Source organism: Solanum tuberosum, unplaced genomic scaffold, assembly GCF_000226075.1.
Source record: "Solanum tuberosum cultivar DM 1-3 516 R44 unplaced genomic scaffold, SolTub_3.0 scf00204, whole genome shotgun sequence".
Lineage (NCBI taxonomy): Eukaryota > Viridiplantae > Streptophyta > Magnoliopsida > Solanales > Solanaceae > Solanum > Solanum tuberosum.
Window position 1 is genome coordinate 699,249 of NW_006239127.1, and position 21,712 is coordinate 720,960.

General features: G+C 30.2%; 3 protein-coding genes across 3 annotated transcripts in view; 2 read left to right on the forward strand and 1 right to left on the reverse strand.

The window, feature by feature from the left end:
- Positions 1-56: 56 nt before the first annotated feature.
- On the reverse strand, positions 57-1,119 carry LOC107062145 (uncharacterized). Its single transcript, XM_015312439.1, has 4 exons — positions 677-1,119; positions 481-573; positions 303-407; positions 57-223 (listed from the first exon to the last, which is right to left on the reverse strand). The coding sequence occupies exons 1-4, from the start codon at positions 995-997 to the stop codon at positions 194-196; spliced, it is 549 nt and encodes a 182-aa protein (XP_015167925.1). The 5' UTR covers positions 998-1,119; the 3' UTR covers positions 57-193.
- A 793-nt stretch (positions 1,120-1,912) lies between these two features.
- The window catches only part of LOC102602191 (uncharacterized), a 45,972-nt gene continuing 26,172 nt past the window's right edge, over positions 1,913-21,712 (forward strand). The window contains exons 1-9 of the mRNA XM_006355566.2: positions 1,913-2,215; positions 2,963-3,210; positions 3,716-4,040; positions 4,113-4,200; positions 6,239-6,573; positions 6,656-6,767; positions 9,109-9,131; positions 9,221-9,465; positions 9,990-10,314. Coding sequence (XP_006355628.2) covers positions 1,991-2,215; positions 2,963-3,210; positions 3,716-4,040; positions 4,113-4,200; positions 6,239-6,573; positions 6,656-6,767; positions 9,109-9,131; positions 9,221-9,465; positions 9,990-10,314 — 1,926 coding nt within the window. The 5' untranslated portion in view covers positions 1,913-1,990. The remainder of the gene's footprint in view (positions 2,216-2,962; positions 3,211-3,715; positions 4,041-4,112; positions 4,201-6,238; positions 6,574-6,655; positions 6,768-9,108; positions 9,132-9,220; positions 9,466-9,989; positions 10,315-21,712) is intronic.
- LOC102583430 (thebaine 6-O-demethylase-like) lies at positions 5,500-6,289 on the forward strand. The gene is made up of 2 exons (XM_015312440.1): positions 5,500-5,804; positions 5,919-6,289. The coding sequence occupies exons 1-2, from the start codon at positions 5,547-5,549 to the stop codon at positions 6,084-6,086; spliced, it is 426 nt and encodes a 141-aa protein (XP_015167926.1). The 5' UTR covers positions 5,500-5,546; the 3' UTR covers positions 6,087-6,289.

The following is a 21,712-nucleotide window of genomic DNA, read 5'->3' on the forward strand; positions in this document are numbered from 1 at the left end:
AAAAAAAGGTCTTCATGTGATGTAAAAGGTTGCAGAAGAACTCGCGGTGTAGTAAGTACTTGCCTCAAAGTACTGATGCCATATGCTAGTTTTACCTAAACTTAGTGGATGATCATCGTCTTTAGAAATGTTGTAGCGTTTAAGGGGCTCAATGACTCCGCTGCAAGTGTCGTGTCCAAGCAATATCATGCTTTTATCTTTTCGCCATGACAATTCTGACTGGCTAGATTAAAGAGTTCTATGAACAAGCCATAACAAAAGGGACCAGTTAAGACCATAACTTACAACGTTATGCAGCTTACAGGTTTTCGTAGAAACTCCTCTTTTAGCTTGTCATATTTCAATCGACTCTCGTTTAACTCCTTCTCCCATAAGTCTCGAGAAGTAGGTAAATATCCCAATAGTATCTGCAACTTATAATCATTAAAAAACAGAGTTATAATGCTTATACTAAAGCAATCAATTAGGGTAATTAATAACCTTCCAAATTGTTGCTCGCAAACTCCTTCCATCAGGAATACCTGAACTGGCAAGTCGTTGCAACTTCTCCAAATTAATCTCCTTTCGAGAAATCTGTTTTACAAACAACATCAATAATCAAAGAATGCGACAATGAAGTAGTGATCACCTCTAAGCAAAGAGTGGAAACAATGAAAATTGTGATTAACAGTCTCACCTCATATTCAAGATCAGATCGTTTTTCATCATCGTTGCAGGCGTGCAATACAATTGATCCCAAATTCCTATTTTTATTTTGGGGAAAACTTATAAGCTCATCATCAAAATCATAACATCGATCCTTAATCATCTGTTTCAGAGCAAAATCGCGAGTCAGATCAAATGTCTGTAATTCTTCACCAGATTCAATTTCTTCATAATTACTTTCTTCTCTACCATGATGGAAGCCATTGATCACTAAACCTCCAATCCTTTCAGGAAATACTACTAATTTCCTCGGTTTTTCTGGAACGTTGAGCTTGCTAATTTTAGGCATCATTGTCTCGAAAGCACGAATGAATCGAGGAAACAAGAGTTTCTGCTTCACTTCAGAAGAAAAAAAAAGATTTTCTTTTGAAGGATTTTGGTTTCCATCTTATTTTTCAGTGTTTTTCAGAGAGGGAGAGGAATGACAGTTAGCCGTTTGAATGGTAGGCGGCTTCTTTTCCTAAAAAAATAAAACCATAATAAGCTGAATTTTTTAAGTATGATAAAAAATTCTTTCATTTAAATAAGACAAATACATAAATATGTTTTTATTAACTTTGTCTTATTTCACATTTTTGCTCTCGTATGTGTACATAGAGACACTTAAACTTGTATAAAGTTGAATAAGTAAACACATGAGTCATATGTGCAACAATACACGTAGGACATCACGTAAGATACAAATCATGTAGGATGTGACATATAATGTGTATATATCTATTTGTTCAATTTTATACAATTTTAAGTGTCTACTTGTGTACATGCAAAGTTAGATGACATAAATGTGAGGTAATGCCAAGTTAAAAAACATATTCACGTATTATGTCTTTAAAGTATTAAATTTTTCTTTTTAATAAAATAGAAAAGATTTTCATTTCTCAATATTTTTGGAATTGAACAATGATATAATCATTGATTTTAAAGTTAAAATAGAGCAAAAGAGAAAATGCGTTGAATAACCATAAATCATGTTCTTGTGAATTGGTGATGTATGCTAATGAGAAAGTCCCAACCGTTTGTAAGAATAATTTCAATAACGATTTACTATTGTTTTTTCTGTCGTTTTCTTTTCTTATTGTTTCTCAATCTTGCTTTCAATGGTCAAATATAGTTGCTGAAACTGTTCCGGTAAATTTGGTACCTCACGATTAAACAATGGAAAATGGCATAAATAATTAAAAAATTAAAAATTATACTATTATATACTACTTATATGGTTTTGGAAGAGACTGATTAAACCCAAACCCAAATTAATAGAAATTTTTCAAGTTTGCAACAAAAGCAAATGGAGTCAACGCCGGGAAAATTATACTTTGGAAAATCTCTGTTAGTTCCAAGTGTTCAAGAGCTTGCCAAACAGATTCCGGCTAGGTATGTCCACCCAGAGCAAGAAACTCCAGTCATATCCACCGGAGCGTCGGTTCCAGTTCTCGATCTTCAAAAGTTGATATCAGGGGATTCCATGGATTCTGAGCTTCACTCTGCTTGCCAACAATGGGGTTTCCTCCAGGTTTCATTTTCTTCATTATTTTGTTTAATTATTTCGGTGTGGTTGGTAAGAAAGGATTTTATCGAAATACAGATCAACTATCAATTTTTCCTTTTCTGCCTATTTCAATGAATGAGGATTTTCAGGTAGGAAAAACAAATAACTGATAGTTGATGTGTGTTTTGAGAATAAAAATTAAATAATAAAATTGTGTTCTCTCTAATAGTTTAAGTTTTTCGATGAGATGGTCACACATTTCAACATGATATCAAAACAGACACATATATTAAAACTTATTTTCAACTTTCCTTTTTTATTTTTCCCTAAAAGAGGATTTAAATTTTAACTTCTCAACGATGAAGAATAATACTCTCTCTGTCCCAATTTATATGACTCTTTTATGTTTTGAGACTCAAACAGTTTAAGTTTGACCGGTAATTTGCGCATGAAATCTTCAATTTTTTTGGAATGAAATTTATATATTTGTAAACTATGTAAAAAGTACTCTGAGTCACAATAATTGATGATTCAAAATGTTTAAAAGATCTATGAAAAATTTACGGTCAAAGATAAATTTGTTTGACTCTTGAAATTCGAAAGGTGACATATAAAATAGGACGGAGGGAGTATTACATTAGCGTAATCCTTCTCATTTATTGGTCGTATGACCATTAGTTTTGAAAAATTACGCTTTGTTTTCTGGTAGAGAGCCTAGCTTTGTAATTGTGAAAAGGTTGTAGAATTTGCTAGTATATGGTTGAATGTTAGGTTATAAACCATGGAGTGACACCTTCGTTACTGGAGGACTTCAAGAGAGAGGTTATTGAATTGTTTAGTCTTCCAATGGAAGAAAAGAAGAAACTATGGCAACAGGAAGACAGCTTGGAAGGTTTTGGGAATGCATTTGTTGTATCAGAGGATCAGAAGCTTGATTGGAGTGATATGTTTGGAATAATGACTCTTCCTCCTCGTATCCGCAAAGTGGACTTGTTTCAGAATTTGCCCTCGAATCTCAGGTGCCTATCTTCTTATAACTGTTAAGATGTCCCACATCGGTAGAGGGATGAGAATTTGGTCTCCTTATATGGACTTGGACAAACCTCCCCTCATGAGCTAGCTTTTGGAGTTGAGTTAGCTCCAAGTGTCATATCTTAACATGGTATCAGAGTCAGACTTATCCCAATTTATTATTGTTCAGTGTTCCCAATTTATTATTATTCAGTATTCACGCTCCAATTGAGGTCTGGGCGTGCGGGGGAGTGTTAAAATGTCCCACATCGGTAGAGGGATGGGAATTTGGTCTCATTATCACCTTATGAGCTAGCTTTTGGGGTTGAGTTAGGCTCAAGTGTCATATCTTAATAATAACTATATTACTTTATTCCAGAGATCACTGAACTATTTGATATAAGTGAACAAAATTGCTTTTCTTTCTTTTGTATCAAAAAAGTCAAGAAAATATAAAACATATCTTTGGTCTCCTCATCTCTTAGTTAATATGTTTGTGTGTTTGAAATGTAGGGACATCTTGGAAGCATACTGCAAAGAAATCAAGAGCGTAGCAATGATTATTGTATGTCAATTGGCAAAGGCTTTAAGGATGGCTGAAAAAGAAACGCGAGATCTATTCAGTGATGGTATGCAGTCAATGAGGATGAATTATTATCCGCCTTGTCCCGAGCCAGACAGGGCAATTGGCTTAAGCTCTCATTCTGATCCTGGTGTCCTCACCATCCTTTTCCAGCTGAACGAAACTGAAGGTCTCCAAGTCCAAAAAGACGATATTTGGGTGCCCATAAAGCCCCTCCCAAACGCTTTGATTGTGAATGTTGGGGACATGATGGAGGTAAATATTCTACTATCATTGAAAATATTATTTAAAATATTATGTGCGTAAATGTGTTATCTGACTTGGCAGATATTGAGCAATGGTGTGTATAGGAGCATTGAGCACAGAGCAATTGTAAACTCAAACGAAGAACTGCTCTCTGTTGCGACATTCTATTACATGAACCTTGAATCCGAATTAGGACCTGCAAACAGCCTCACTGGACCACATAAACCTCCCATTTTCCGAAGAGTTTCCGTGCATAAATATTTACAAGACTTTTTTGCACGAAAACTTGACAGAAAGTCGAACCTTGATTTCATGAAGGTAGAGATGAGTGATGGAGAATCGTAGCATTTGATACACTTGTACAAGTTATTGTTTCTGTTGTAATTTTGGAGTGTTTACGTCCTTATTTTTCTGTTATGTCATAGTCTCTAACTTACTGTGCCCTTGCCTCAATAAATATATGATAGTCTTTGATTGAATATAAAATTTGAAAAAAGTGATTTTTGAAAATTGTAGTTCAAAACAAGTTAGTAATAAATATTAATATACATATAAATTGTAAGAGTAAAATAAAAATTATAAGTTAAGTACTTTCAGAATATAAAGTTAATAGTATTATTTTTTTTAGACAACTTAAAAAAAATATATCATCACATAAATTAGGATAAAATGGGCTATTTTGCATGCGGCTCATTGATTTTTACCTAATGATCTGAAAAGTCGTGCATATAGACTGATGAATGGTTATACAACGTTGATACTTATTACTACCTCAGTTCATTTTTATTTGTCATTGCTTGAGTTGACACACATTAAGAAAACAATTATTGATATAAGTATTTTACCTCACTAACTCTGCCAATTAATATTTAGTATTGAATCTTGAAAAATGATATGGAGAATAGTATTTAATGATAAGGGTAAAATATGAAGAAAAAAAAATTGTGTTTTCTTGATATGTCAAAAGTAACAGGTAAAAATCAAAATTTATTTTAGGAATAAGTGATGACAAGTAAAAGTGAACGGAGGGAGTATCTACAAGCTAAGTAGGAATGAATAGTCTTGTTGCCGTCCTACATATTTACCCACAATTAAAACGTTGTCAACGCACCAACAAGGGTTGTGGTGGAATAGTAAATATTCCTTCATCCTTAACTAGAGGTTTCGGAAGTGTTTTATCCCATAATGTGAAACTTTTCTGTGCGAATCCTGATTTAGTCAGACTTCAATGTGGATACAGGACATTGGGTGGGAAACCAAATAGAAAACGTAAGTACCATCAAGTTTTATTGACCACACACGTAATAATCTAATTAGATCCTCCTAGATCCATCATAAAATAGTCTTGCGTCGTTGTCCTACTTAATTACTACCAGTACTAATCAATAGTCTTGGGTCGTCCTACATATTTATCCAACAATAAATTAAAACGTTGTCAAGGCAACGCACCATAAAATCTTACGCAATAATCTTTCCATCCTAGTTAACGATTTTGCTAGAAAAAAAATAAAGTTGATGATGGAAGAAGCAAGGTCGAGAAAGCTAGGTGGTTCTTTGAAAGTTCCTAACGTTCAGGAAATGGCAAAACAACAACTAGCAGGTGTTCCGCCGCGATATATTCGTATTAATGATGACGAAAATCAATTGTATAATTCTTCCATATTATTGCCTCATCAATTAGCTCCAGTTATTGACATGGAAATAATTAAAGATGACGATGATACAGAGCTTAACAGGTTTCATCTTGCTTGCAAAGAATGGGGATTTTTCCAGGTTTCATAGATCAAACACTCTTCATTTTTGTTTCATGTTCCATAACTTTTTCTCACACTAACCTCAGTATTTAATAAGGCAATAGTAAAATATATCTCTAATTAAATTGCGCAGTTGGTGAATCATGGAGTGAGTTCATCATTGATGGAGAAAGTGAAGTCAGAAATCAGAGCATTTTTCGATCTACCAATGGAAGAGAAGAAGAAATTTGAGCAAGAAGATGGAGATGTCGAAGGATACGGGCAAGCCTTTGTTGTATCTGAAGAACAAAAGTTAGATTAGAGTGATATACTTTACATGATCACTCTCCCTACTCATTTGAGAAAACCTCACTTGTTTCCAAAGCTTCCCACCTCACTCAGGTACCATAATATATACTAATTGAGTTTACGATAGTGAATGTTTTTTTCTATAGAATATTTAAGTTCTTGGACCTTCAAGGGATGCATTGGAACAATACTCAACAGCTCTGAAGGAACTTGCTATGAAACTTCTGTACGTAATGGCAAGAGCTTTAGGGATGAAAGCAGAGGATATGAATGTACTATTTGAACAAGACGGGACACAAATGATGAGAATAAATTATTATCCTCCTTGTCCTCAACCAGAGCGAGTAATGGGGTTCTGCCATCACACTGATTCTGTTGGTTTAACCATACTCCTTCAGGTTAATGAAACTGAAGGTCTTCAAATTAAGAAAGATGGTGCTTGGATTCCGGTTCCATATCGTCCTGATGCCTTTGTTGTTAACATTGGAGACATTTTAGAGGTGAGAAATAAGCGTGTTTGGTATGACAGAAGTCAATTTGTGGGTCGGGAAATATAAAGCTCTGTCAATTTTGTTTTTGCAGATTGTGACAAATGGAATTTACAAGAGCATTGAACATCGAGCCATCGTTAATGAGGACAAGGAGAGGATCTCTATTGCTACATTTCTGAGCCCTAAATTGAATGGAGATTTAGGTCCAGCAGCTAGCCTCCTCACTCCTCAATCCCCTGCAAAATATAGGAGGATTGGAATGGCCGATTATTTTAAAGGATTTATTTCTCGAAAATCATACATAGATACTCTAAGGATTGGAAATGGATATGATGGGAGCAATTGATCAATGTTGCATTTGGATACCAACAGCTTGTTAAATAATTTGGATGGATTTTTTTTTTTTTAGAATATAATATTAGAATAAATTGTGTCGTCTGTTGTGATTAATAACATCCTCATTTTCTGATTTTAATGTATCTTATCGTATAATGACCAAGAATTTTACCTAAATGTCCTCAATATTTGACGGGCTAATCGCTTATCACTTTATATAACTTGTTTTTAGGATTTTGATTACTCCATTTGTTTCAATTTAATTACGGGAGAAGTAGAAGTTAATTGATATGAAAAGATTGATCAACTCTAATGATTATGACTCCGAGTGTCATATTTTGATTAATAAATATTTAATATATTAGATATTTTGTACTAATATTTAATTTAACATAGCAGTAAAATGGTAATCTAACTTTGTATTTGGAGCTTTCCACTTTAGTAATATATGATATATGACGATATGATGTGATGTGCTGTATATTTTATTGAGAATAAAATGTTCTTTTGTTGTAGTATTATATTGGTATGAAGGAAATATAAAATTTGAGGCTACATTTTTTGAGCCCCAAATTGGATGGTGATTTAGGTCCAGCACCTAGTTTTCTCACTCCTCAATGCCCTGCACAATTTTGGAGGATTGGAGTTGCTGATTACAAACATATTCACTGTCCATCTTTAGTTTAAAATCAATTTAGGAATATTATTTACCTGGTTAAACTTCATGTCAAATCATAACTAAACAATCAAATTAAAACTCAGGTGTATATATGAAAAATAAAATTGATTTTTTTGAAAGTACGAACCATCCTAGATTTTTAGTAGAGCTTTCTAAATTTTTAGTATTTATTATATATAAGAAGTGTGTAAATGTTCTAGACAATTCTATTTATAATAAATCATAATATAATCTACATCTTGTAGTATCTAGAGCCATCTTACACAACTTCTAATTAATAGGAGTGAACTTAGTAATTTGTTATCATTCCAAAGAAAACATCTCAAGCCAATTCTAGTTTTTTCATTACGAAGTTCTCTAATCCAAAATCCTCCTTTCTCCTTTTATAGCTTTTCTTCTTATTTATTTGGATCTTTCGATTCTAATTAAAGATCTTTGGCTAATCGTAGGTTTTCATGATTATATTTTTCTTTTGTTATTCTCTACCGTAAGAAAGACTTCATTCTATGGAAGAAGCAAGGTCGAAAACCTAGCTGGCTCTTTGAAAGTTCCTACTTTGAAGGATTTTTTTCTCGAGAGCTCGTTGGAAAATCATACATAGATACTCTAAAGATTGGAAATGGAGATCATGGGAGCAATTGATCAATCTTGCATTTTATTTTGAGTGTCAGAATAGTCATTTTTTAATGTAAAATTGAAATTTGAACGAAAGTACCCTACTTAAAATATAGAATTAAGAACTATGAGCATTTGAACATTTATCGATTCAAACTCCATGGATGTGTTATTTATTTTCACTGTGTTGGCGTGAAAAATCTCCATTATTGCTACGTTGTCTCGTACCTGAATTCTAGAATAGTTAAATATTTTTATAGAATACGTACTCGTGTCAAAAGATTGGGTTAAATATTAGTACATGGTGTGTTGCTGGTAAGAAATGACATGTATTTTGTGAAATTTATCAAAGTATGCTAAAGCTTGAAATGAACACCACGCTCATAATAAAAAAAATATTAGTACTTTAATAGCTTTTGAATTGATGAGTAATACTATTTGATAGTTGACATTAAAAATGGTCATTAATTTGCCGGTGCTATTCATAAATTTAATTCCAACTACTCATTTGTCACTCCTATCCACAATATATATGGTGATGTTACGTTCTTATTGACCACACACGCAATATATATATAATTAGATCCGTCCTAGTCAATAAGTATAGGATAATCAATTTGGGACGATCATAAAATAGTTGAGGAAACAAGTGTTAATATATCAATATAGTATAGCCATGGAAACACGTACGGGAGAACAGCTACAAGTTAATTACAAGAAAGTTCCTTCTGTCCAGGAAATGGCCAAGAACAAACTTGTGACCATTCCATCGCGATATGTACGCGACAATCAGGACCGTTCATTCGTTGCATCATCAAATAATAAGGAAGTTCCAGTAATTGATATGCAACGATTGATCAACTCTAGCGATCATGACTCCATGAATCTCGAGCTTAACAAGTTGCACTTTGCAGCCAAAGAATGGGGTTTCTTTCAGGTACTTTTAATTATTTACATGTTCGGTGAATAGTTTGTCGTAGATGTTGTATTTCTGTTTAAAAATCTATATATAATTACATTTTGCAGTTGATTAATCACGGAGTTAATTCTTTATTGGTGGAGAAGATGAAAAACGAGATTAAAGAATTATTCAATCTTCCATTGGAAGAGAAGAAGAAATTTGAACAATCGTCAGGGGAATTAGATGGATTTGGACAACACTTTGTTGTCTCTGATGAACAAAAGCTTGATTGGGCTGACCTCTTTTACTTGAAGACTGCACCTCCATACTTGCGGATGCCTATATTTTCCAAGCTTCCCCTTTCACTTAGGTACGTTATTTAACGTTCCTAATTATCGATCTACTAATCATCTAGTTCATAATATTTAAAAATTTATTACAAAATTTTTGTTGACTTTTTTTTACACAAACAAGAAAGAATTTTTTAATATATATTTAAGAAAAAGATAATGTTGACTTAGAATTGTGGGATTGTAAAAATCTTTTAGGAGAAACTATATGAAAGTAGTTAGGGTTTTATTTTAATTAACTAAATCTTAGCCATTAAATTAACCATATGCCATGTGTCAGTAATCCAAATAGGAACTTGGAGAAAATGGAGATCAAGAGCTGAATCCAAAGTATTAGGATTTGAAATATGATTTGGGAATAAGTAATTACTATTAAAAATTAATAAGCAAATAAATAAAAATATCTTTTCTTGATTTATATTAAAAATGACAAGTTGAAACGAAAATCTATTTTTAAAACATACAAAGTAAAAGTGAATAAAGAGAGTATTATCTAGAAAATATACATCCTTAATCCCATATTTTTGGACTTAATACTATGTAGAGAGACAATTGAAGAGTACTCAGAAGAAGCAAAGGAGCTAAGCATCAAAGTTTTGAAAATGTTGGGTAAAGCTTTGGGGATTGATGAAGAAGAAGTGAAGAGTCTTTTCGAAGAAGGAATGCAATCAATGAGGATGAATTATTATCCACCATGTCCACAACCAGAAAAAGTGATGGGACTTGCTCCTCATTCAGATGCAACAGGCCTTACAATACTTCTTCAAGTCAATGATATTCAAGGTCTTCAAATTAAAAAAGACGAAATTTGGATTTCCATTTTACCTCTTCCTAGAGCTTTCATAGTCAATGTTGGAGATGTTTTTGAGGTACATATATACTTCTCTCATTCTCTTCTCTTTAAAAAATTAAAGTTAAATTATTATAAAATATATAAAGGTGGATTTCTTTTTGCATAAATTAAATAGAAAATATTATCATAGAAATTGATACGGAGAGAACAATGGATGGAAAAATTCAATTTTCCCTACTTACTAATTTTACGTGAATATATATTTGACCGAGCGCAAAATTTTAGAAATAGAAAGACTATTTTGAACTTTTAAATCTCAAAGGGCATCATGACATCTTTGGTTATAAATCATGTTATGGAGAGTAAAATGATAAATTTAAGATTAATTTGTCTCCAAAAGCCGGAGGAAATTATCATTTTATAAGGACGAATTAAAAAGAAAAGTATATCACTATTAAATATGTGAATTCGAATATTTCCTAATAAAAATATTACTTTTAAAGAACTTTATTTTTGTTTCTTTTCTTTTAAAATCACTTTAAATAATAAATAAATAATACTAATAATTTTTTTATTCTTAATTTCATGATACTATCAATTGAAATGGAATAAATATATATTTTTGCCTCAGTAAATAACAATAAGATCATTTTTTGGATTAAACTATTGGCAGCGAGAATATTTTGAGATCAAACTACTAATCGAAAACATTTTTATTCAATTTCAAGCATTTTTTACTATTTTCCATCTGTTTTAATTAGTTTACTCTTTGAGCTTTACCTAAAGGTCTTAATTTTTGGCCAGATTTTCTCAAATGGAATTTACAAGAGCATAGAGCATAGATCAGTGGTGAGCTCAGAAAAAGAAAGGATTTCAGTAGCAACATTTCATAATTCAAGATTGGATGGTGAATTAGGTCCAGCTAATAGCCTTATTAATGCTCATAATCCACCAAAATTCAAAAAAATTGAAGCCACTGAATTTTATAAAGGATATCTCACACGTGAACTTGTTGGGAAATCATATGTGGACACCATGAGAATTAATTAGTAGTTGTATTATTGGTACCTACATAAAATCCTTCGATTATGAAAGGATTAAAACAAAATAAATAGCCCCCCCCCGCTTGATATAATATGTGATGAATAGATATAATTATAATATGCATTACATTGAAAATGCATAAGTTAAGGTAATTCCGACTTCAAATATATTATTGGCTAATTTGATTGGTAATTTGCATTTTTAGTATACATTTAATGAACAGACAACGACGACAACAACAATATCAAACAGTTTTCTCTTGTGCTAAAAGTTACTCTAATGATGGATCTTAGATTTTTTGTTTGATCAAGCTATCAAAAACTTCTTATTTTATAAAGTACTTTTGTTTAAAAAATAATTGAAAAAAATACTTTTTGAGAGAAATATGGTGGTTGACAGACGAGATTGATGGTGACAACTGACGCTTAATGATTGTGGTGGATGATTGTAATAACTTATGGGTGATGGTGATGAATAATTAGTGACAATGGTTGGCAATATATAAAGTATTGGTGATGGGTGGGTGGTGATAATGACCACTGATTATAAAGATTGACAATGATAATGGTTATTAGTGGTGGATGGGCATGTAATTGATAATAGTGGATGATAATTGTAAATAATGGCTAGTGACTATGATAACGACAACTGATTATAACGATCGACAATGATGATGTTATTAGCGGTGGATCATGGCATGTAATTGATCATAGTGGATGACAATCTATATTCTATACAGGGGCGGCTCAACGTAGTTGGGGGCCTAAAACGAAATTCCAATTCGAGGTCTAAAATATAAACAAATTTCGTATACACATTTATTCAAATTTTATTTCTATAAGCAATAAATTGACAAATCTATATATATATATATATAAAGGAGAATGTCAGACTTGCTTATGTGGCATGCCTCTAAGGCGAGTCCGGAGCCTATAGGGCAAAAAAAATGTCAAAAATTCCAAAAGGGCACATCACTTTTTATTCTAACCAAAAGGGCAAAATCACTGCCCTAGCAGCGATTTTGTCTAAAAAAAAATTTTCTTTTTTTTAATTAAAAATCACTGTCAAAGCAGCGATTTTGTAAAAAAGAAGAAAAAAAAAAAATTATTAAAAACCGCTGCCACAGCAGCGATTTTGTTAATTTTTTTTTATTATTATTATTAAAAATTGCTGCCATTGTAGAAAGAAAAAAAAAATTGTTGTGGCAGCGATTTTAAGTCAGAATTTTTTTTTTCCTTACACATCGCTGCAGGGGCAGCGTTTCTCATGCCGAGTGCTATTATTTTCATGCCTATTATTACTTATTAATAATATAAAAATGATAAACAAGACGACAGTATACTCAATAAAATTATTGAAGCATGAGGAAAATTGAATTATATATCATAAATAATAATAAAAGAATATTAAATTCAAGCCACAAATTAGATTTTGAAGAAAAAAAGTTTTTTTTTTTTTGAGAAAATATGCAGCGATTTTTATTTTTTGTTTTGTCAGAAGCCCTTTTTGGTTAATTTTTTTTTTGATGTGCCGTTTTAGTTTTTTTAAAGAAAAAAGCAGCGATTTTTAATAAAAATAAAAAATAAATTTTTCTACAAAATCGCTGCAGTGGCAGCGATTTTTAATAAAAAAAATAAAAAATTTTTTTAGACGAAATCGCTGTTGATGCAGCGATTTTGCCCTTTTGGTTAGAATAAAAAGTGATGTGCCCTTTTGGAATTTTTGACAATTTTTTTTGCCCTTTAGGCTCCGGACTCCCTCTAAGGCCACCATTCTTTTTTTGGCCTTTTTTTTCTTATTTAAATTAGTTTATTACTTAGATATATATTTACAAAGAACAAAATTCTTTATTACAAGAGAAATATGTTACTGGAGAGTTTAAAAGTTACACTGTTACGGAAGACTTAGAGACGTGTTCCGTTATCAAAAACCAAAAAGTTTCTGCCGTATTTATCTTACCCTCATTCCGTTACTCTCACATCTTCTATTTATTCCTTCTTTTTGGTTGTCTTCTCTTGTAGCTATGTCGTCCTTCCTCTAATCATTTCCTTCTCATTTCAATTCATATTTTATATAAAAGGAGCATACTCATGAATGGTGAAAAGATGAAAAGAAGACTAAAGAGTGATTTCAGTATATGAACAAAGATGCTTTCATCGATGGTCACTTGATATCAATGATCAATTTGTGGTAGTGAAATTTTTTCTTTATTGTATTGGAATTTCAAGTATATATATATATATATATTTTGTATAATATGTAATAGTACCATATAATTAGTTACTGTACTAAATTTCTTTGACTTGTACGTAATTGTTGAACCATTTATTTTTTTGTTTTCCCATCTGGTGTTCGAAGTTTGCATTGAAGCTCCGATTAAATTCAAATAGCACAGGATCCATCCGGGAGTACGGTGAAGCTCCCATAGAAACATATTATGCATCAACTTTTCGAGTCTCTTTGTTTTTTATAAAATATTCAGAAGGTGAAGTTCATCATTAATTTGATTTGTCTTTTAAGCTTGGCTAATAGTTTTTCCTTCTCAATTTGAGTATGTGATAATATTGGATATGTCAAGTTTGCATCAAAGTGTTAGTTCTAAGTTGATTGAATCTCGATCCACTGCAGAGGTAAAATGAGGCGTTATTGCACATATGTCATTGTTTATTTGTTATATTGTTCAAAAAAATTGTAAAATTACTGATCAATGAGATTATGAAAATTTTCGGACTGTTTCATTTTTTTGGTGAGCCTGTATTTATTGAAAAAGAAATTGTTAAATCAATTTGATCTCAAAAATAAAACAAACTACTTAGACGGCATAACTATATTGATTGGTAATTTCCTTTCATTTGTTATTAAAAATATGAAAGCATATATGATACTGAGGAGATGGATTTGGCTCATTTCCATTAAAATAATAATAATAATAAATCAAATCGGTGCCCACAAGAAGAGATTCAAGATGAGTTATACTTTTATTCACCCTTATTTATTTATATTCTTCTTATTTCTTCCTCACTTTTAAGTGAAACTATAATTTTTATGCTTAGTAGCATGGTAGTGCTGCTTTTGTGTATTTATATTATACAAATTTCATTTTGTTGGTAGATAGGTCTGCTTTCGTGTCATTTTATTACACATATATCATTTTGTTGGTAGAAACAATTATTTTAAACTAAATGTAGGGATTAATGTTTTTTTATTATCTTTATTTACTTATTTGTGTTAGTTTTTGTATTTTTCATTTTTCATCTATTACGTTTATATTTTTTTATATATAAAAAAGATTTTTTGTACGCAGACAAGTACACTAGAGAATGTGATGTGACATCTCTTTTGGCTTCCATTTTCATTTATACTTTCTCCTTTTTTCTTTATTTTTTTTCATTAAATAACTTATTAATAAAAAAAAATCAATCATATTTACTATTCTAATTATATCTTATAAGTTACAAAAAAAACCTCCATATATTTATCTTCTCTACTTAAATAACATGTCTCTTCAACTTCTTTTATAACTATTCTTATGGTTTGTCAAATCTATAAATACCAATTATCTATGGAGATGTTCAATGTTCATTTTCATTTTCTCATTCTTTTTTTTTTTTAGTTTAGTTTTTTCTCCTATTAAAAAAAATTATTCATCTTTTTCATCAATCATGTACTTAATAATGTTACGATATGACCTTCACTTTGATAAAGATGATAGATATATTCTTCAAAGATTCATGATAGAGATGTTTGGTATAAGTTCATCAAAATGAAGAAGCTAAGGAAGCTTAATTATCTTAGAAGATTCATCAAAAGAGATGCTCATATTAGTATAAAAGTTTGAATGGTTTTCAAACATTATGAAGATTTATTAATGTATTGTTCTGATTTCAATTAATATTAGTTTATTCTTTTTAAATTTTTTTTTTTTGATCAAATATATTAAATTTCCTTTTATTCAACAAAAATTAAATTATGAAACTCTACTAACCAACATATTAGAAAGTTCAAATAGCATTTATTATTAATTAACTTTGCTCTTCTTCTTCTTATTATGCGAATGAATGAGATGAAAAGTATCACATTTTTGTTTTTGTGTGTATCTATTAGTCAATTTCTAATTAATATTCTAAAAAAAATTCATGGTTGAAATGTATAATATTACCTATGGTACATTTTTCATAGGCCATAGCTATTGGATGTTGTTGCCCCTAAAAATATATGATATGGTCTATCATATTAGAAATCAATCACAAAATAAATAAGTCATCTTTTTAGTATTTTTAAAATTTTAATTAATAAGCAAATTATTTAATGAAAAGAAGGGAGAAATTTTTTTCATGTATGCATACATATATAATAAAAAGTTATTTTATCCTATAATAAATGTACATATGTGATTAGTGTGTATTTAATCTATAATTATTTAAAGCAAAAATTTTCTATCTGAATTTTCCACATTAAAGAATGAGTTATCTTTTGAATAATTATTATCATATATTAATTTTTTTTTTAGTGATGACTACAATAATAATTAGATTAATGTTATAAAACTCTTTCACTCCTCTGCATGTGTTAGGGACAAACATTGATTTAACTTTTGACATACTTTTCTACAACTTGACACTTCATGTACTCTAAAAAATTATATTTTGTCACTATGATAATCTTTATATAATCGAGTAGATAAGTAACAGGTAAATTACTAATGACATCGACTTTTAATAAATATACATTTTATTTTAAATTATGTGTTTCGATTCTTTTATTTTCTGGTGCAAAGTATAATCTCTGATGTAATGTTGTATAATCAACTTAATTTCTTTTTCTTGAGATATTTTTTATGTTTTTCTTCTTTTTATCGGCCATGTTAAGCGGAAATTAAAGTTTGAAATTATCTTTGAATAGACAATATCAAGACAGTGACTTGATTTGTATTGTTTTTTTATACACTTCTTATTGAAAAATAATCAATTAACAACATCAATTATTTTAAATATATATTTAATTTCGCGCGAAGCGCGAATGTGTACACTAGTATTGAATAAAGATAAGAGTTAAAACCATAGAATCTCATGAAGTTGATGACTTGATATACCTCATTTTAATATGCTTGTTATAATGCTTGAAGCTAAAATTTAAAAACAAATAAAAAAGCATTTGTAATTCACTTTGTTCAACACTTTTCATTATTAATTTTTATTTTTAACAAAGTACTAAAGATGTTAAAGTGGGTAAAATAATATGTTTTTAAAATATTATACTTTTAATCATAAATAATCAATTTTTTCTATAAATTTTTTAACAAATAATTTATTCTTGATAAAAAAATTTAACAAATAATTTTTCTATTAGTGTCCTTTTTTTCTCATTCTTTCTTTCTAATAGTGTAGTTTTTTTTTCTCTTTTAAAAAAATAAAAATTATTCTTCATCTTTTCCATAAGAAATCCTAGAAAAGATAGTGATAAATATGTTCTTCGCTTTGACGAAGATCAAAGATATATTCTTCAAGGATTCATTATAAAGAGATGTTCACATTAATTTAGTACAAGATCATCAAAATGAAGAAGGATTAATTATGTTGAAAGATTCATCAAGAGAGATGATCATATTAGTATAAAGTTTGAATGTTTTCAATAATTTAAAGATTCATTAATGTATTGTTTTGATTTCAATATTTTAAAATTTTGCCATGCTTGAAAGTATATTATCTATGGTACATTTCTTATAGCTATTACATATTGTTGTACTTAAAAATCTCATAGAGAAATGAAGTTACACCTCTCTTGGCCAAAGATTCTATTTATCTTTTTTCCACAATTTTCCATATTTTTCTACTTACTTATTATTGTACAAAAAATAAATATATCAATTACTGAGTTCTATTTATTGTGTTATACTTAAATGTCTGAAAAATTATTTACACTCATTATTATTCTTTGTTACAAAAAAATAAAAGTCTCAATATTTACTTTAATATTTCAAGATATTTGTCTATTTTTTTATTGTATTTTTTTTCCTCTTTCACTTTTGTATAACACAATGGAGTAATACATAAAGAGAAGAAGTTGATTTGCTTGCTTTCCTAATAAAACTTAAATACCCAACAAATGTTGAATAGTTCATGAGTTTTTTTTGGTCTTCATTTATTTTATTTTTTCCTTCTTTTATTTATTTAAAAATTCTTATCTCCATAACTTATACCTAATTGAACTTTTACTTTAATTAATATTATTAACTTTTTCTTTAAATTTTTATATTCATAACCCCCAACTATTTAATTTCAAAATTTAAGATACCTTATGATATTAATTTCTTCAACTTTGTCAATATAAATTCATATTTTTTTATTAGATTCTTACTCAAGATTATTATTTTTATTCCATATTTGAAATAGTGATTCTATATTATTGTTATAGTATCAGATTTATACTTTAGTTTGACTCCATGAAAAGGCTCTTGGATATGGATAGAAGGGGTGCGTAATAAAAGCTCAAAAATAATTGCATTGATTATATGATTTTTTATCATCTTTATTTTTGTGATTAAGGACTTGACAAAATTGTGTTGTTATTTTTCTCTTCTTACTTACTTTTTCATATGTTCTCTCTATTTATACTTTTTAAAATTTAGGTTCTTATAAATTTTTAATTTTACTAAATTACATTTTCATTTAGGCTCAAATTATTTATTTGTAACTTTGTCAGAACACAACTAACTACGCTAATAGTCGTTTAAATTTTATTACTCATGGCTAAAAAGAATGCATTGAAATACGAAATTCTTAGGTATTTCTTATTGTGAAGAACCATTTGAATTTGTTCATTTCTTCTACTTCTAAAGAATCACCAGAATAATATAAGATATATATGAAAAATTAGCAATAGAGGTTTATTTAGATTATAATGAAAAATAGAGAATAATAATTATTTAGAATATGATAATAAGAGAAAAAACAAGGACAAAGAAAGGATTAAATATCGAAGAAGAAATGAAATAGAAATATTTATCTCTATTTCCTCCTATTTTTAGTTTCATCATTTATTTTTTCGAACTAAAGGAAGATTCGGATAGTAAATTTATCATTTCACAAAAATAAGAAAAAAAAATCAAGTCCTTAAATATGTTTATCCGAATTTTATGTATTAACATCATAATATATAAAAAAAAATTCTTAATAAATTAGTCTTTTATTTTTGAAAAAAATTTGATAATAAAATGTAATTCACTTAAGCTCTAATTCTACAAAAATATTTGTATTGTGATTTTATCATTTTTCTTATTTCTATGATTGATTTTTTATTTTTTGTTTCATAATTATTTTTTAAAAATAAATCTACATATATATTTCATAATTGCACGAAGCGCGATCAAATTTCCTAGTTAATAATAACTGACAATAATTGTAACGGTGAACAGATAAAATTGATGAACTGATATTTTTCCCAACACATTGTCATAAATTTAGGGAAGGAAATATTGATCTACGCCCGCCTAACCCCCCAACCCAATGTCACATATTAGGCATGACATTATTTGACAGGCTTATTTGGGAAATAACTCATCTAGGTAATAATACTAGCCCAAACTCAACCCAAAAGTATATTGAGAAAAAGTTTAAATATGTCATTAAATTTTAAAAAATATTTATTTATGTCATTTGTTAAAAGTTAAATTCACCTAAGTTATTTTCGTGACACTCTGTGTTCAGTCGTGTCATTATTTATTAACGAAAAATATAATTGATTGTGACATATTATTTTTTACATGTGACCATTTTCCAAGCTTTACCTTTCACTTAGGTACGTAATCATATACAACATTGATACTTATTACCTTCGAGAAGTAATTACTAATAGTCTTGTCGCCGTCCTACATATTTTGCCAAAATTAAAACGTTGTCAAGACAATGCACCATCAAGTTTTATTAAATATTAACCACACACACAATAATCTTACTAGAACCTCCTAGTCAATAAGTATAGGATAATCAAATTGAACATTATAAATAGTGCAAATTCTAGGCATTAGATTGGCCACTAGACTTAGGCAGGCCTAGATCAATTTTACCACCCCCTAATTAATTAAGGACCCAAATAATTGACGTTTTGCGTTTATTTTTGTTGAAGGATACGTTTACAAAGCTTTATCAATTCCTAAAAATGTAGCAATATCGCCTAAACATTAAAGGATATTTTAGTATATTTTTAGTTTAAGATTATAAGATATAAAAGAATATTATTTAATTTCTTAAAGTTGATGCAAAGTCAAAATCAAACAAACCAAAATATCATTTGTACCCAGAGGCGAATCTAGGATTTTTCGAATATGGGTGCACCAAGAAAAATGTATTAAGTGGGAATTGATCTGAACATGGGCACCAAGAAAAATGCATTAAGTGGAATTGATCCTGAATCCTCAAAGTCAAAAGCTCAACATTTAACCATGTGGACCAACTAGACTTTTTATAGTACGGGTGCAAGAATATAATATTATACAAATGTTAGAAAATATATACATAAAATATCTAATTTTACGAAGAGACCACGGGTTCGGATGCCCTATTTTTTGCACCTAAATTCGCCATTGTTTGTACCTATCAAATGAATCTTTTAACACAAATATAAGGTCTAGTCAAAGTTACTGAGTTATGTCAAATCCATAGCCTAAGGCCGTGGCTCCGCCCTTGATGATAAGGGCATTTTTGTGTCAAAGAGCAGACAGAGCATAACTGCTCTGTTCTCAATAATTCAGCAACATTTTTTACCAATTCAAGAAATAGAAGATTGAAAGTTTATGGCATTTCTTAGCAGACTCATGGTTTTGAATATAACTAACTATAAGCGTAACTGTTCTTCTGCAACCTTTTACATCACATGTTAGTGAAAACTTACAAGATAACAAAAATACAAGGTTACAATTGAAAATAAATATGAGGAAAATAAATCTCTTCAGGTTGAGGCGCAGATATCTCGCTCTCTTTAAGGAGATTCAAGCCCATTGCAACAAATGTTTTCACCGATCCATCAGTAGTCCTTTTGACTTGTCCCCTCCAGGATACAACAACCTTCACAAAGTATAACTCAACAACTCTAGACAAGAGTTGAGTCCAAAGCTCCACAAAAAAGAACACCTCCCTTCAACTAATAAGAACTCTCTTTTTGACTAACTCTTTCACTCTATATTTTTCTTATGTGTTGTGTGTAACAAACCAAATGAAGACCACCACTATTTATACTACAAGAAGTCTTCCTAGCAATGAATAGGAAGATAATGGGCTAGTAAATAGTGAAGATAATGGTCTTAGGAGTTACATAGGTTACAAGGATAATGGAGAGTAAAGAATTGAATAATGAGAGGGGTAACCAATGCCTCTAACGTGTACTTGCACAACGGCCAACTTTCCAACGTTCACAGAAAGCAGCAAAGTGCATAAGCCTATGGTCATTAATTGACCACTAAGTAATGAGGCACAAATGCATGTAACTCCCACGTCCTCTATTCCATCTTCATGGCAGAATGGCTATACTAAGTTTTAACAAATCAATATACAAAATATGAATATTAAAATGTTAATAAATCAACAATCCCCCACTCATTTTAATTTAGATAAGAGAGTCCATCAGCTGAAGGAAGACTACTATGAATAATGAAGGTGTGCTCTGCATTGAACCTCCACTTAGTGAAACAATAATTTTTACTCCAGAGTCGTAGTGGTCTCAGACTTGAACTATGACTGCTTAAGGGAAATAAAATATCACTGCTCACACATAATAATCAAGGTGTTGACATGAGCTTTAAAGCCAGCACGTTATGGCCATGTGCTATCCTGGTTTCATGAGTGCTTTTGAGAATAAGCTCAATTCTCATAGAAAGCGACCTACTTCCACACATCACATAAGTGAAATCTGTCGAGAGTGCTCCTGTAAGCTTAACACTCCACTCATACGGGCTACAGATATTCATTAAGAGTTTTATCAACTCAACCTTCACAAACTATAGGAAACAATGCACTCACATCATAGGGAGGGAAATAAAAAGATAGTGCATTTTTCACAACAAGTCATCATATGATTAGTTTTTCCCTTTGAACCTGGTTATAGGATCTCTAGTCCCCATATTGGGTTTCCTCATATATGACTCAAGAATTTGTAGGCTTCAATCCCATCCCCTGCGATGTGCTCCAGACCTTTTCTCTTGTTAAGGCCTTAGTAAGAGGATCTGCAAGATTATCACAAGATTTGACATAATCAACATTAATGGTACCATTTGTCAAATATGATCTTACATTACTGTGTTTCCTCCTTATAGGTCTGGATTTACCGTTGTAATAACGGTTTTGAACTCTACCAATTGCAGCAGTGTTATCACAATGAATTAAAATAGGAGGAATTGGTTTTTCAAAATAAGGTATTTGAAAAAAAAAATCGCGTAA